At 43.0% G+C, this 17,315-nt stretch overlaps 1 protein-coding gene across 5 annotated transcripts in view; it reads left to right on the top strand.

Moving 5' to 3' along the window:
- MKNK1 (MAPK interacting serine/threonine kinase 1) overlaps positions 1 to 11,456 on the top strand; it is a 37,679-nt gene extending 26,223 nt beyond the window's left edge. For 3 of the 5 annotated variants that reach the window (XM_037906517.2, XM_037906518.1, XM_043552914.1), the window contains exons 9-14: positions 3,652 to 3,707; positions 3,845 to 3,940; positions 6,380 to 6,574; positions 7,055 to 7,219; positions 7,951 to 7,994; positions 9,365 to 11,456. In XM_037906517.2, coding sequence (XP_037762445.1) covers positions 3,652 to 3,707; positions 3,845 to 3,940; positions 6,380 to 6,574; positions 7,055 to 7,219; positions 7,951 to 7,994; positions 9,365 to 9,596 — 788 coding nt within the window. In that variant the 3' untranslated portion in view covers positions 9,597 to 11,456. The remainder of the gene's footprint in view (positions 1 to 3,651; positions 3,708 to 3,844; positions 3,941 to 6,379; positions 6,575 to 7,054; positions 7,220 to 7,950; positions 7,995 to 9,364) is intronic. The other 2 variants (XM_037906520.2, XM_043552915.1) reach the window with 1 other exon arrangement.
- Positions 11,457 to 17,315: the final 5,859 nt, after the last annotated feature.

Consider the following 17,315-nt stretch of genomic DNA (forward strand, 5'->3'; position numbering starts at 1 on the left):
GGCCTTAGGGCCACATTGGGTACAGAAATTGTATGGAGGGCCAGGTAGGGAAGGCTGGAGGAGGCTATGCCTCCCCAAACAGCGAGGTGTGGCCTAGCCCCCGCTCCCATCCGAACCCCCCTGCTCCCCACCTCTGACTGTCCCCTGGGACTCGTGCATCCTATCCAAACACCCCTGCTCTCTTCCCCCTGACCATCCCCCCCGGACACCCGTCCCGTATCCAATCTCCCCTGCTCCTCGCCCCCTATCCAACCCTCCCCGCCCTGTGGGGTGGGGGAAAAGGGGGCTTAGTCCTTTCCCTATGTGTTTCCCCTGCTCGTTTGGCTGCTCTCCCTGGCAGTCGGGCAGGGCTCACTCCCTGTCTGGGCTTGGCTGCTGGGGACAGGGGCCAAGCATGCTGGAGGTGGAGGGGGGCCCTGGTTTGCTCTGCCCCTGTCCTCGGCAGCAGGGCCCCTTGACCACCCTCCTGCAACCCCCCACCCCTGCTCCTCTCCTCGCCTCCCTGCCCCCCAGGAACTCCCCTTGATCACGCTGCCCTGGAGCACCAGGTCTGGCCACGCTATAGCCCTGCCGTCCGGCCGGAGCTGCAGCCACGCTGCCCACGTGCTGGGGGCACTGTGACTGCAAGGGAGGCAGGAAGGGAGGGGAGCAGAAGGGGAGGGGCCAGGGCTAGCCTCCGCCCCGCTCACCCCGCTTCCAGGGAGTTGGGCTGACTCCTCTGCAACCTGTCCTGACCCCGCTCCTAAGGAGCTCGGGGGCCAGAGGGAAGGGTCCTGCGGGCCGGATGTGGCCCACGGGCCGTAGTTTGCCCCCCTCTGGCTTAGAGTGATGGGTAAATTGAGCAACAGAAAGTTCAGGCAGAGTATCTAGGGAAAGTACTGAAATTGTTAAGGTTATAGTAAGATCGTATGTTAAACTATATATAGGTACTGTCTGTTCAAGACATACCGCAGGTTTCGGCATGTTGAGCTTTCCTCACGTTTTCCCAGACATGGAGAGGTGAGCGTGTCTAGCAAAAGTAGGTGAATTCATTTAAAAAAAAAAAATGGTTTTCATTTAATATTGAAGCACTTAGTGTTGGGAAATGTCACTAGTAAAATCCAAGATGCCTCCCCATTCAGCTCATTTCTTGCTCTGGTAATTACTGTCAATCATTAGCTTTCCTTTGGAAAGGGGAGACAAGGGAAGCTTTTGCAAAATGGCTTCATAAGCAGTGACTCAACTTGTTGTTTGTCCTCGTTTGGATTTTGTCATTTGGTGAAGAGCAGTACAGCATGAACATGGCTGCAGAAGCACCTGCAGTAATAATTCCTTGGATTTCCCATTTACTTTATGGTTCTACTGTGTGGCATTAAAATAATTAGTAAGCGGCTCTCACAACATTAAAGTAAACAGGAAATTAAAGCAGTGTTATCACACATCACTTTGTCATGATGCTGATGCTGCAAGTGACTTCTTAACTCAAACGTTCCTTAACAGCAAAGCAACTAATCTTCCAGTTAGCGATATTCTAAAACTTAAGGGAATGACAGTTTCCTCAAACACCCGCATGGCACACTTGGGAAGAAACCCCATGGCTAGCTAACAAACCATTGCATGAATATTTAAAAGGTGGCTGCTTTCCTTCCGAGGCACTGTGGAGTAATTACGAAGTGAATTTGTTACATAGGGGACCCAAAAATGCAAATGAGAATCTGCAACCCACAAAACCTTAACCCACAGCAGTGAAATACATTGTAGGAGCTGGGGACAAATAGAGGGACAAATACTGGGAGACTAGCTAGAAATCCCAGACATGTTGTCTTAAGACAATCTTGATCACAACACTCTTCCACGCACAAAAACGGGTTGCACCAGTATTAACACTTTGAAGAATCCTTTGGATTAGAAATTTAACTATTTTTCTAGCTAAACTCCAGGAAATGGCTTAATGTCCTAAACTAATAGGATTTGACTCTTCTCCTTCCTGGTTATTTATAAAGCACCCTTACTTTCTCATACTCCAAAATAGTAAATAGCAGGTGTGTCAAAGCTTAGCAACTTTTGCAAAATTGCGTTGCTGAGACGGTCCTTAAACTGCAAGCAGGTTAGTTGTGCAGTTCAACGATTTACTTCTGGTGATTCATTTGCTATAACCGCCCTTCTTAAATTTAATTTTGGATGCAGAATTTTTGGTAACTGGCTGATCAGGTGCACGAAGAAGTAGTGCTTCAGTACTATAAAACCACCTTCATATGTTGTTTGGATGGATGTGTGTTTCAGGTGCCGCCTTAAGACTCACATTTTTCTGTGATGCCCTCGAGAAATCAGTTAATCAAATAAACAAACCTCCAAATTACTCCCTTTTCTGGGTTTCTGGATGCTTCCGATTATGTGTGTTTTGGTGTAACGGGGTCAGCACCTACCTCTCGTGGGTGCCCCTCTGGCTGATAGAGCCTGCAAACACCGTTCTTTTCACTGGGGGAGGCACCCACCTCTTGTGGATGGCCCCTTTTCTCTTGATTAGATATTTTTTGGTCTTACATCAGGGCAGCGCCTGCCTCTCACAAGCACTCCCCCAGCTGATGTTTATAGATTCATAGATACTAAGGTCAGAAGGGACCATTATGATTATCTAGTCCAACCTCCTGCACAACGCAGGCCACAGAATCTCACCCACCCACTCCTGCGAAAAACCTCTCACCTATATCTGAGCTATTGAAGTCCTCAAATCGTGGTTTAAAGACTTCAAGAAGCAGAGAATCCTCTCTTGACAGGTCTTCAGCAACTCAGCCCTCCGGCCGAGCCACCTACACTGCCCCCCCCTTCCGGGGTATACAGTCCCAAGTTCTTATTTTGGTCCTGGTATGGGGCCGTAACTCCTAGGCTTCTTCCCAGAGGCAGGGTCTTCTTCAACCACCCAGCCGAGGCCCATCTCAGTACCTGCAGCTGGTGGTGTTTCAGCAGGCCTCCCTGGGCTCAGTCTTCAACAAGACCAGCGGGGCCCATCTGGGTACTTTGCTGGCCTGGCCAGGTTCTGCGCTTAGTCTCCCTTGGCTTCAGCCTGCCTGCACTCACCCTCCACTGGACCTGCTGCTCTTCCCGCCAGCCAGGTACCGGGTCTTCAACAGTCTTCCCTGGGATTCAGTCCTGTCTGCAGTGAGCTGTCCGCGGTACTGCTGCTGCCCTTTCAGCCAGCCAGTCACCCAGTCTTTACTTCTCGAGTGCTCTGCTGCTACTCTTATATAGGGCCCTTCTGGCCCCCGATTGGTCATTCCATCAGCCCCTCTGATTGGCCGTTAAACTGTCATGCATACATGTATGTGTAAATATTTCTTACAGCTCATTGGTTTTAATAAGCCACTTAGTGCATCGTTATTTTGGTGTGCACTGAGTAATTCCAAAGTGTTTCAAATGATCTTTTTACTTTACTGACTTTCATACAAATGTAATTTCATAAAATAAATACAGCGGGACATGTACAGTGCAATCCAAATGTACACTGCTCATCGTCTAGTTATTGTCATTAAAGAACCTTAGGCTAGATAGCTTTTTATATCAGACCTAGACTCAGAATAGCCCTATGAGGCTGCCTTGCAGTGAAGAAAGATAGAATGAGATGAAAAATTTGAGGGAATCTTACTAATGCACATTTTATCTCATATGTTTTAGGCATTGCACATAGGGATCTGAAGCCTGAAAACATACTGTGTGAATCTCCAGAAAAGGTGCTCTTTTATTTTCTTGTTAAAGTGAAAATTTTCAGGCCATGGGGACTGACACCTGTGTAATTATTTTTAGTTTCTGGCTTCCATAACCTCTTAACTCTTTTTTTTTTTTTTTTTTTTTAACTTCCCATTTTCAGGTGTCACCAGTGAAAATATGTGACTTTGACCTTGGTAGTGGAGTGAAACTGAACAGTGCGTGTACTCCAATAACTACTCCTGAATTAACTACTCCAGTATGTAACCCTCTGTTTTCTGCCCCATTACTTATACTGTAAAGCAACCACTGAGACCTCTAAAGGAGAGGTTATAAAGGGCTTACTGGAACTACTCTAAATATGGAGAGATCATACTAAACCAATTCCTTGTCTAGGGGTGCAGAGATTGTGGATTGCAGGCTTTCTCTATTTAAGGGATAGGGGAGGGAACTCCATGTAAATGATTGAAAACCATCCAGTTATGCACACAGCTAGTCTTTTGCAAACAAGAGGCATTTGTCATATTTGCAAGTTGTCTTGTCTTAAATTGTAAACTTTTGGGGATGAGAAGCCATGTTTGTGTTTGTACAGCAGTTTGCATGGCGGATGCCTGATTTTGACTGAAGTTTCTTGGCACGGTCTCCATACAAATAGTAAAGCAGAAAAAAAATCACTAAAAGAAAAGGAGTACTTGTGGCACCTTAGAGACTAACCAATTTATTTGAGCATAAGCTTTCGTGAGCTATAGCTCACTTCATCCGATGAAGTGAGCTGTAGCTCATGAAAGCTTATGCTCAAATAAATTGGTTAGTCTCTAAGGTGCCACAAGTACTCCTTTTCTTTTTGCGAATACAGACTAACACGGCTGCTACTCTGAAAAAAATCACTAAGTGTTTCAAAGCACTAAAATGTGCCCATTGCAATTCCAGTTATAATGAACTTCCAACTGCAGAGAAGCTCTGTTTGGGGAGGAAATCAAATCACCGTAAGATAGCTCTATTGCTTCTCTTTTAAAAATAATCCTTCTGTAAATAGGAAAGGAATAAAGAAACACATCACGGTAGAAGATGCACCCTTTGAGCACGGGTTTAGTAGCTAGGACTGTCCATCTCTCATCCACTACCTCGGATTTTCCATCTGAGGAGGGAAAGGACAATAATCACTCCCATTAACCTGCTATGAACATTCTGTGTCTTTCATTGTTTAACAGATGAAATACAATTAGCATATGCAAAGGATATTTCTTGGGCAGCTGCAAAAACAGCTTAGGTGGTTTTCTGTCTGTTTCCTCAGTCCTGAGGGGATGCAATACAAAAATAAAAGGATGGAAAAAGTGCCCTTGTGGTCCATCTGCTACTGACTGAAGGAATTGTTTCAGCTTTTGATTCTGTTTGATTGCACATGTTTCTGCAAGCAGCTTTTTCACATGATTTACCCTTCTCAAATGCCATCACGAATCTTGCTGCGCCATCCAAAAGCCAGTGGTGTAGTTAGCAAATGATAGCAGTAACATACTGTGTGCATTAGTTGGTGCTTGTGTGCAGTCTATTAGACTTTGTGATTCACAGCCAGGAAGACAACTTGAATCATAATTTTGGGGGTTCTCCAAAACATCTGTCTAAAAGGTAGTGATCCTCTTAAGCCAACCAACCTTTTTTTGCATTGCGTAGTCTAAAATATTTGTGTTATGTGTATTAAACACTCTGTCTTGACAGAGATCAGACTCAGTGAACTTTTAAAATTTTGTGCATTTGTTTCTCTGTTAGTTCTGACTGTTGCCCAGCAACTGGTACAGTAGCTGATTATTTAGCTATTTGTCTGCTTTTTTGTTGGTCATTTCTAAGTGGTGTGAAATCTGTCATTACTAAAATTCCCCTTCCTCATTTGTTTTTTGAATAAGGAGGCTTTTGCATAGCTTTTATTTTTATAGGTAAAGATTGGGTTAAAAATGCATTTTCAGTACGTATTTCTACAATATTATTCAGTATGTAATATTTGGAATTGGTAGCTGAGCCTCGGAGGACTGAGCAATTAAATTATGGGCAGAAGACTGAATTTCAAGCTACATTACTGCTTTTCCACTGTCTGTGTAGTTGTAACACACATCGCTACATAAACCCAGACAGTTTATTTTTGGCAGTGCAATGAAAGGATAATCTGAGAGTGGAGCAGGAATTAATTTTTAAAATTTTGTATAGAAGACCATCCACTTATATTGCTAGATTTTTTTGTCATAAAGGCAATTAGTTAAATATGCACTGCATTTTGAAAAACCATAAACGTTAAACAAGCTTTTTTCAAAAAATTTTCAAGTGCTCTGTGATCTCCTTATCCCTGCACACCTAGGACAGCTAGAGCTGGCTATCTCACTTAGCATTTTGCATGGTCTGAGAACTTTCTAAACATTAAGCCTCTCCGCCGCCCCATTTTATTCTTGAGAGATGCAAAAGCAGAATAGTTCTGACTTAAGAAATCTACGTTGCCCATGTCAGAGGCATGATTAATAGTCAGTACACTTTGGCTCCTAGTCCCATCTTTAGACCACTTCTTACAGTCATCCCAGCATTACTCTAAATAGTTCATCAAATATGACAATCCTGTCCAGTTTCATGGTCCCCTTTTTGCGTGTTGTATTGGTTGCATTGATTGTTCACCACCGCACCCATTGAAAACGAATTTGAATTCTCTGTTTACTAGTGTGGTTCCGCGGAATACATGGCACCAGAGGTGGTCGAAGTCTTCACAGAGGAGGCCACGTTCTATGACAAGCGATGTGATTTGTGGAGTCTGGGTGTGATTTTGTATATCATGCTCAGTGGCTACCCCCCTTTTGTGGGGAACTGTGGCACAGACTGTGGCTGGGACAGGGGAGAAGTCTGCAGAGTCTGTCAGGTGACTGCATAATCTGGGATGTTTGGGAGAGATTGATATAACTATGTGAACTTCATAGGGCTGGCTGGCACATAAGATTGGGCTGCAAAGCAAGTCATTCTGGGTTTTTCCTATAACCCAACTAGTAATCCTCAGAGAGAATAAACTTTAACTGATATGTGGGGAGGGTGAGGTAGAAATGTGAGTTACGGATGCTAATATACTGAGTGCCCCTCTTAAATTTGCAGTCTGAGAGTTGGCAACCCCTCTTCCTCTCATGGGCTAGGAGACTTGCATCTTGGTGTTTGGGCCTCTGTTTATATTGTCACTAGCTGGGTTTAACATAAACTACCAAAGCCGTCCAGCTAAAAGTGAGAAGTTGGGACCTGCTGTTTCAAAGGGTATAGTGTTTTGGGGTTTGAAATATTGTAAAGGGCAGGAACAAAACCTTTTCTCTTACTTGTAGTTAATATTTAGTATAAATGAATATTCTTTTGGCAGAATAAGCTCTTTGAGAGTATCCAGGAAGGCAAGTATGAGTTTCCGGACAAGGACTGGTCTCATATATCCAATGATGCCAAAGATCTCATCTCAAAGTTGCTAGTTCGTGATGCCAAAGAAAGACTTGGTGCTGCTCAGGTTCTTCAGCATGTATGGCTGCAAGGGGTAGGTATCCTTTTAAAGCATTGCAGATTGGCTTCTCCTGAGTCATACTACAAGCCATCATCTTCAGACATGGCCACTCTGCCCATATCTGTATCAGTGTGTGCCTTGTTTAATCAAGTAAATAAAATCCAATGGTTTTATTCCTCAAGCTGCTGTTTGCACCATGGATAAGTGATATTAGCAGGAATATATCTAGGTGCTAATGTAAGGCACTCTTTTTGCTCTCCAGCATTACTGGCCTGTGCATTTAAATAGCTTCCCCTGTGGCTGCCAGGCACTGGACCGGAGAAATTATTTTGGGGACATATGATCTCTAATACAGTGATTAAGAACCCTGGTGAATTCTAGGTGATGGCTTTGAGGACCCTTAATATTTTGCATGATCTTGTATGTTCAGGAAAGTATGTACATCCAGTTTGTACTGGATACAAATGTAGCTTGTTCTGCTGTTCTAGGCATACTATATTTAGAGCTTCCCAATTATTAAACTGCCTTAAAGTTGCACAATTGTTGAATCCCTATGGGATCTCCGTTAAAGACAAGGAAGCTGAGAAATGTGTTGAGTCCTATTAAAGTCTTCGGAAAATAGAAAATCTGTCATTAAATATGAAGTGTTTTGGTTGTAACGATGCGGGGTGGGCAGAGAACAGATTTCTGTTGGAAAATCTTGGGCAGCACAAATGCAAGTACAGTAAGGAAATTTACCTAACTTTTTAATTAAAATTTTATAGCAGGCTCCTGAAAGGGGATTACCCACGCCACAAGTTCTTCAAAGGTAACCTTCCTTGTTAAGAATCTGTTGCTTTAGTTGAGAATAACATCACAAGACAGGCATTGGACTGGAACCCTCAGGGCAAGAGGCGACAAAGTAGAACAAAGATAACATGGACCTGCACAATAGAAGCAGAACTGAAAGCTGTCCAAATGACCTGGGAAGAAGCTCAAAGTGCAGCAGGAGACCACCAAAGATGGAAGGCAGTGGTGAAGGCCCTATGTTCCACATGGAATAAAAAAGGCATGAGAGCAAGAGAGATTTAGTTGAGGCGACACTTACTGATTAAAGTAATCTCACCACCTGGGTTCTGGGGAGAGCGTTAGGGTAACAACTTGGGAGAGCTCCTTTAGGGAAAGCACGCTTATTTTGCACATATGGTTGCAATAATTTTTTTGTTGTGCTAATGCTTGGGATTTTTTTTATATCTAATCTGGATTAGTTGTGGGAGAGGCAATAAAGGGCATTCCTCTGTGTTGAGATGCTTGGAGGGATTTGAAGGGTGGGCTGGGAGGTGTAGGGCACAGGAGGAAAGACATGTAGGCGCACAGTGTCTAAGGAAGTTGTGTTTCAATGATGGGTGAATGATTGCTGCACCCACACGGTCTGATCCTTCTCCCATTGAAGTCAGTGAGAATTGTGCCATTAATTCAAGAGGGAGTAAGGTCAGGCCTCAGTGACAGTTTTGGTGAAACATTCTGAGCAACAGGCCCTGTGGCAGAGGGGTTTTGCAAGTCTGAACACCCAGGTCCTATTCCTAGCTCTGCCACTGGATCACTGTGTGTCCTTGGGTAAGTCAGTTTACTTCCTGGGGCTCATTCCCCTCTGTAACAAGAGCATTGTACTTACCTCACTCAGGTTTATGTACAGGGTCTAGTTATAGAGAGGTTGGGGTCTCTAGTTGTTACCATAATACAAATAATAGCAGCAGGGTTAACTTATTTCTGAAGTGCTCTCTAAGTCTGTCTGTCTCTTCTGTGGCCCCCATTACTGTAGTATCAGTTCGCTTCACAATCTTCTAATGTATTTATCTGCACAACACCCTGTCAGGTGGGAAACTATTATCCACATTTTACAGAAGAGAACCGAGGTACAGAGAGACTGTGACTCGCCCAAGGTATCGCAAAGTCAGTGGCAGAGAAGGGACTTGAACCGAGGTTTCCGGAGTCCCAGACTAGTGCCCAAACCATGGGACCAGATCCACGTTATAATGTGAATCACTAGTCGTCCTAACAAGTACAAGTGTGAAAACAAAACCTCAAAGTGTCTTGCTTGCTAAACAAAGGTTTCTTTAAGAAGACTTGGCAGGTGCATAGTTGGGTCTAGTGGTTTCTGTGCATACGTTGTATAACCTGATTTTCCTTTTCCCGCAGAAGGAACAGCAGCACGAAAGACCTGACGCTTTTTGCAGCAGAGGCCATTGCCCTTAACCGTCAGCTGTCGCAGCACGAGAATGATCTGGACGTAGAGCAAGAGAACATCGCTCAGGCCATGTGTTCCATGAAGCTTTCTCCCCCATCCAAATCCCGCTTAGCCAAACGCAGAGCCATGACCCAAGCCACCAAAAATGGTGACTTCCAGCCAGTCACTCATGCAGCCCTTTGACATGCTGACCTTGCTGTAGGATCTAATGGGATTGGTCAACTTTACTTCATGAATTTTAAAGTCTAATAGACATCAAGATTTAATGGCTTTTAGTAGTAAGCTCATTTGTAAAGGGACTTGTACCTTTTAAATGGATACATTTTGTAGGAATGTTTTTGCTTGATGGATTTGGTAGATTAAGACAATTTAATTGAAATTCTTTTTAAACTAAAGAAAGCGAGGTTGCTGCTATGTTTCCAGAGATGATAAATCACTAAGCTTTCCTTATTTTCTCTTAAAAGAGCACACTTTAAAATGTAGACTTGAGGACATTTGGAAGAGTTCTCTTGCTTTGCATGTCTGAGTACAAAGACTTTCTACCCCCAACTCAACTACCCTTGTGTAGGAAACTATGGTGCTACTCCTTTGGGGCCTCTTGGTGCTGCTCCTTTAATCAGCTGGAGCTGCTGCTAATGATCTACTCCGTACATTTCTTTTAACCCACCAAAAGGCCGTTAGTGCCCCTTGTCCTTAGCACCTACTGACTCAGGAAGTGCAGAGGATGCTTAAGGCTGGACCCTGCAACTTGATGAGCCCTCTCCATTCCCATTGGCTTCAGTTGGAGTTAAGCGCATCCTGCAAGATGCTGAGGATGCTCAAGCATGTAACAGGATCAGGGCCTTGGAACAAACACAAATGCCAGGAAGTAGATTTTCATCTTTTGGGGAGGGGGTCCAGTGGGCAAGCACATGGACCCAGAACATTGTTTTAGTTCTATACCAGACATCTCTTTATAGTCTCATAACTAGAATGTACTCATATCAATTTCAGCTGTTGCTCTCTGTTTTAATACATTAAATTCCACCTTTTCTTTCCAGTTACATTCTTAAATCTGAATCTGATATAGTAGTCTTAGCAGAGAAACTTTAAACGAATGTATGTTATACTAAGGACAATGATGTAGGGATCTTTATCTCATGAGGAGCATGTCTCTAATTAATTTTTCCTGTGTTATCCTGACTATTTCTTGATGTAGGACGGGTGAATGCACAGGTTCCAATCAAGTATTATTTTGGTGAGAAATCTGAGCTTTTCCAGCCAGTCGGAAGATACAGTTTGTGTGAGGGCAGGGAGGGGGCATGGTCAGGCACTTGCAGCAGTCAAACCAGGTGGCTGAGGTTCAGATCAGAATGTTTTTGTTACTGCATTGTTACATTATGCATACTGAGCCAAGGTGGTTCACGAGCGATCATGGAAGTGCATTGGCCCAAATTTTCAAGTCTCTAGCAATTTTAAGTATTCAACTTGAGGTACCTTAACAGCACTTCATTTTCAGAAAGCGCTCAGCATCCACACTGTGAAAATTGGCCCTTTTAAGTTCTCAGGCTGGGCATGCAAAAGTGCTAGTCGTTTTTGAAAATTTATACTAATGTGTCATGGCAGGTAAAAAATATGCCTTCAGATTTCAGGATTAATCATCCTAAACAGCTAGAGAAGGAACACAGGAAACCATTGGAAATGGAGAAGTCTGAACTATAGCAGATTTCATCGCCCAGTCTGTCAGAGTTTCACATTTGCCTTTTGAGAAGTGTGTATTTTTATATATAAATATTTTTATACAACATGCTGTATTAGTGACTAATAAGAAAATGTTATACTTTATTTAAACTATTTTATATATTGTGCCAGTGGTAAAGATTATGAATTGTACTTAGCCTTGTTTTTTAAAATGTTAAGTTATAGATTTAATACATTCCATAATTTACTGTGTATTTTTGGTCTGATTTTGGAGACTGAAAACTCAGGAAGCAATTTGCTTACCGCTCTCTGTGACACTCTTGTTAACTTGTGTACTGAAAATTAAACTTAATTTACCTTCTATATTGTCTTTATCCATCTCCAGTGTTGTAATAGTCTCTTTCATGGTAAAACTAATCTCTAGATTTTTAAGGCCAGAAGGAACCATTATGATCATCTAGCCTGACCTCCTGTGTAACTCAAGTCATAAATTTCACCTAGTGATCTTCTGCATCAAGCCCAATACCTCTGCAGATGCTACTGTCCAGTGGAGGTAGAAGAAGCTGCATTGTCAAGGTGAGGGGAGGTCAGTTGAGCAGGGGCCTTGGATCTTGGAAGATCTGCTGGCTTACTGGTCCATTCTCCCTGCTCATTCTGTAGGAGACAGTAGGAAATGAAGCATACCATGCACGTATTTACACACAAACATACAATGAGGAATTGCCAGTTTGAAAGTCATGGAGCTGCTGCTGTCCATAGGTCCTGCTGGGAGGGATGGAGGAGAGAGATGCTTCAGTATATCTTAGCGTAGCGTCCGGCTCTTGTGAATGCAGGTCGTACTGTCATTTTGATTTTAAAATGTGGTCACATTGATTGATGTAAAGGTTTGCACTCTTACGATCGATGCAGACCATTTATTATGGCTCTTCTGTACACCCTTAATGGGTAAAGACTACTACACATATAGAGGAGAATTTGAGCCTTTGGATACATAGAATCCAGACGACATTTCTCAACAGTCCCTTTAAATTTGAGACTGTGCCCTTAAGTCCAGGTGGACAATATATATTTGGTGTCAAAGCAAAGCTTATGAAAAGATTGTGAACGTCACCTGATGTCCTGTGGTCTCAAGTTCTAGTTGGCACGTATTAAGATTTGGAGACGACTAATTTTAAGAGGAGGGATGCAGTCATCTGGGCTAACTTCAGCTGATTCTTATTTTTTAGGCGTTCAGAGGAAAAAACATTACCTTGTGAAACTGGTTGTAGATTCCCTCCGTATAAAGTTAGAAACTAAGCGAACCTCCTGAACTTGACTGACCTTTAAGCAAACTTGTTTACTCCATTAAGAACTTTAAAGTTTTGAATGTTGTCCCAAAATCTTCATCTTGAATGTGTTTTTAAAAATGAATGAACAAACCTAGTTCAGATCCTACAGGGATAGATGATCACAAATTTGCCGTCTTGTCTTTAAATGAACAGCAATTCACTAGGCAGAGTACAGCTTGCAACACTGAGGGGTGCGGTGTTCGATCTGGAGGAAGCAGATAATTCATCCTATGAAAGATATTGTAGTGTTCAGTAAATCTTCTCAAGGAGCTCTGAACATGGCTGGAATTCAAAGGCAGACAGCCAGCATCTCTGATTCATCAGCCTTCTTGAATCCCTCCTTGGTGATCACCTTCATTTTAAAGTCAGCCCTCTGGTCATATGCTGTTCCAGGTACTTTATTAAAATGTGCGTTAGATGCATCTGTTTTAACATTCTCTTGCATCCAGCAGGAAATACAGCAAAAGGGAGAGGGAGGTTCACTTTTTTTTGTCTTGATAAATAAGATAGGAGCTATGCTCCAAGTACTACAATATCCATACAGGGGGTAACAGTGCTTTAGCTCTGTTACTACTAAATGCTTTTACTCCTCTTACCTCCTGTGTCTTCATATTAGAATTAATGATTTCAAATATGTTAGGTCCTAGTGTTTTCTAAGGAGTTTGGTATATTTAGTATGTCTTTGCCATTTTTTCCATACAAGTGGAAAATTTCACACTTTTGCCAGCAACTTAAATTCTTCAGTTTTCTTGCTTCCTGAAGATGGAGAATGAATCACAAGATTAGGTACTGGCTAAGATGCATCCTTGGAGTATCAATGGTTTTGCCCTTATCTTCACAAGCCCTGCCTTTAAGGTGGCTGCTGGAAAGTGTCTCCATTTCCTTGCTGAGTCACATCAGAGCCAGTGGGACAATATAAAAGAGGCTGAATCACCACTGAATCACTCAGGTTTGCAGTTGAGAGAACTCCCTTGACCTGTTGCAACACATCAAGGTGCCATCTAAAGAGGATTAGTGTTTCTACAGATCAGTAAGAGTGACACTGGCCCCACCCACCTTCAGGACCTGATGAATCATCCCCATGACTTATCTGAGCCTTTGAGCAGAATACCAATTTTTCTTTTATCTCAATTGTCCCTTTCAAGGAATGTCTCACTTTAGTCGCACATTCCGCACACACCTTGGTGTCCCTTCACCTCACAGGATTATGATGGTGATATTACAGAAAGTCATTTCTCTACAAGGAGGAATCGGATATCATTTAAACTTTCCTGCATTAATTTGGTCCCTAATTTTGGGTGTCTGTCCTATGCTGTTTCCCACATGTGGGCCTTGGCAGGTGAAATCTGACTGTCAGGATATGCGGTGAGGCTGTTAGTAAGCATCAAAAAATCTAACGAGTATAAGATCAGCCACACCAGGTCAGGCTTATGGTCCATCTAGCCCAATATCCTGTCTTCTGACAGTGGCCAATGCCAGGTGCTTCAGAAGGAATGAAGAGATCGGATAATCCTCAAGTGATGTTATCCATCCCCAGTTTCGGGCATACAGAAGCTAGGGACACTCACTAACCTACTGTTTCCTTAAGGAAACTGATATTTAGTCCTAAGTAAGGCATCCCCATAGACAGCATTTAATTAACCCCATACTGAAGTTAAAAGAACAGTAACCAACCCGCATTAATCTCAAAGTACTGAATTACATTCTTTTAAATCTTGCGGAACAGAACATTTTGCAAGATTTTGCAGTCTGTGCGCATGATATATCGTCAAGTGACCTTTAATACAAATATTCATGCTCAATCTTGGCAAAGCTTTTTACAAGGGTTTACTTTCCATATCGTTCATTGCACAAAAGGGTGCTAATGGTCCTAGGTGTATGTTTTTTCCCTCTTACTCCTATGTCAGAAAAGGAAAGACAGTCTATTTTTGCAGAGGCTGTGGGAGGGCTGGTTTTCAACTTAAGAGCAGCTTGGTTAATTTCCAAGGCTGATGATTTTCTTTGGACGTTCCAGTGGCAGAAACAGGCTTCAAGTTTTGACTTCCATGGAAACACACTGTCATGGCAACCAAAAGACCTGACAATGCCGAGGAAATGTATAATTGTACTAAGCCATACTCATGGTTCCCTTTTCCCTTGCTGCTTGATTTCATTCACCACAAAATACGTTTGTTTGACTTGCTTATACCACAGTGATGGGTGCAGTAGAGAAAGGCACTTTCCTTGGAAGAAATAGTTTTGAAAACAGCAGTATTCTGTTTTGGTTTTGTGAAAAGCTGTTGCAAGTTTAGAGGGAGATGTTCTCTGTAAGCACATTTCTCTTCTGACAATAGGGGGAGACTACTTCATAAAGTGAACTCTTCGTCGATACAATTTGCCAGTGGGCTTAATGGGAGTAGTAGTAATGGGCTGCTTTATTAATCAGATGTTGTGCAAATTGATGTAAATTGGTGGTAATGAACCCTGAGAGTAAGAGAGCTGGTTTGTCATCTAAGGGCTTGTGTGCACTGGCGGTGGTGTGGAGAGTACGCGTAGCTACGTGCTGCAGCGAAAAGCAGGCTGCGTCCACAATGCAGCGTGTAGCTAGCTACGTGCAGCAGTGAGAGGCTCTGGCCGTGGGACATGACCCTGCTAAAAATAGCAATGTACTCGGGGGAGTCATTGCTTGGATATGTAGAGTATGTACCCGAAGATTTTGGCTAATCAGAGTCTCCGTTTACACTGCTCTTCATACCTGCTGGAGGTCTGTGCAGTGTATGTATTCCACCCACCACTTGTAAGCGTAGACACAGCCTAGCAGAGAAGCACAGAATACCAGCACTATGACTGGTCCCTTCTGGCTTATGTATCTGAATTTTATGCTACTGACCATCACTGTAATATCTAAACAACTTCCGCATAAGATCAGTAGCAGTTTGGGCTGGAAAACAAATTCTATTTAGCAAAAAAGAAAAAAAAAATTGAAGATTTCAAAATTTTTGCTCCCTTCTGATACGGAATGAGAACAAGACTTTGGAAACTTGTCATGAAAACACACCCGGGCATAGCCTGGTGGTTGGGGTCTGAATTGGGATGTGGGAGACCCAATGTCCAACTCTAATCTGGATTTGGGTCTCCCACGTCCCAGGTGAGGGCCTTCACCACCAGGCTTTTGGCTGTTCATGTGAGTTGCTGTCTGTCTCTCTCATTTTTGACCTAAAATTTTGAGCTGGCAAAATGTTTTGATAGAAAAGTCATCAAAAATTTATCAACCAGCTCAAATAGCAATAGCAAAGTCCTTGGTGGAGTCTGACTCCCAGCTACAGGCTGCTTTCTGGGGAAAACGTTTGTCTCCTATTCCCCTTTGTCAACTCATGTCTCCATTATTTATTTGTGTTGCGATGGCCCTTGGAGCAAGGGGTGTCCTTGACTCTATTCTTGCATGATAAACCACCACCCAGACTTTGGCCTCTAGGAGCTGCTGCAATAGACATGGAAGAAGGGAGTTTGGTGGAGGAATATGTAAGAGGAGAGTGTGGATGGCAGATAAAAAAGCAGAGGGGGTGAATTCCAGCCTTAGAGGCAGTAGAAGAGGACCAAAGGCTACAAGCTGAGAATTACAGTTTTTGTAAATATTTTTCTGCAGTAATATATTTTTGCCATGTGGTGAGCATTACTTAACTATGAACTGATTGATTAGGCAAACCCTAGGAGGGGCCTTTCTGGAGAATGTTCATTTCATTAGAGCCAGAAATAGCTGTTCACAGTTAGCACAGTCTTCAGAGATTTTTGGAAGGACGTTCAGGGCCTTACATGAAATATCTGCATTCAGGTCTGTTGATTATGACTGGCATTTGTTTGGCCTTCCTATGTCACCCTAGAGAGATCCATCTGCTCACAGCCTGGATCTCTCACAGGTAAACTATTCTGGGGGCAACTTAGTTACAGAAATGAGTGGATTATTTGTGGTGGCAACTGATAGGAGGATAAAACAGGACAGGTGTTCCGCCTGGAGAGATGAGGTGAATGGGGAAAGGAAGTCCCCCAAGCTGCGTTAGCAGGAACCTGATTTGCAAGTAGTACGTTAGGGGTGTGGCGCAGTGGATTGAAGAAACTGGAGTTGTCATTGCTGCCATACCTGCCACTTTGTGTTGCCATCCTACTGGCTCTCAAAAACTTAACAGTATCAGGCTGGGATGGTGCTTGGAGGGGAGACCTCAAGAGACATGTTCATGATTTAGCAGAAGACGCTTATCCCTCCAAGTTCGTTGTTAACTATGTTCCTGCATGGAGTTAGGAGTCGATGTGCTGTCTTGAAGGTGAGATGTAAATCAGCTGGTTTACTCTTGAATACTTGTCTCGCATCAAAGCCTCAGACGTGGTCGGCGCAGGTGTGGGTTAGCGGACACTGCTACAAACAGTTCCGACGCATGGCGTGCATGCACGTCCATGTCTGGAATCCATATAGGGACCATCACTCGAAGAAGAACTAATGGATTGATCCAATGCCAAAGTATTGAAGTCACTGAGACTCTTTCAACTGATCGAGCTCAATGACTGCTAGATCAGTGGCTCTCAACCTTTCCAGACTACTCTACCCCTTTCAGGAGTCTGATTTGTCTTGCGTACCCCAAGTTTCACCTCACTTAAAAACTACTTGCTTACAAAATCGGACAAAAGTGTCACAGCACACTTTCTGAAAAATTACTCTCATTTTTACATATAATTGGAATATAAATATTGTACTTTCAGTGTATAGTATATAGAACAGTATGAATAAGTCATTGTCTGAAATTTTAGTTTGTACTGACTTGGCTAGTGCTTTTTATGTAGCCTGTTGTAAAACTAGGCAAATACTTAGATGAGTTGATGTGCCCCCTGGAAGCCTTCTCCATAGCCCCAGGGGGTTTGTGTA

This window comes from Chelonia mydas, chromosome 8, assembly GCF_015237465.2.
Source record: "Chelonia mydas isolate rCheMyd1 chromosome 8, rCheMyd1.pri.v2, whole genome shotgun sequence".
Classification (NCBI taxonomy): domain Eukaryota; kingdom Metazoa; phylum Chordata; order Testudines; family Cheloniidae; genus Chelonia; species Chelonia mydas.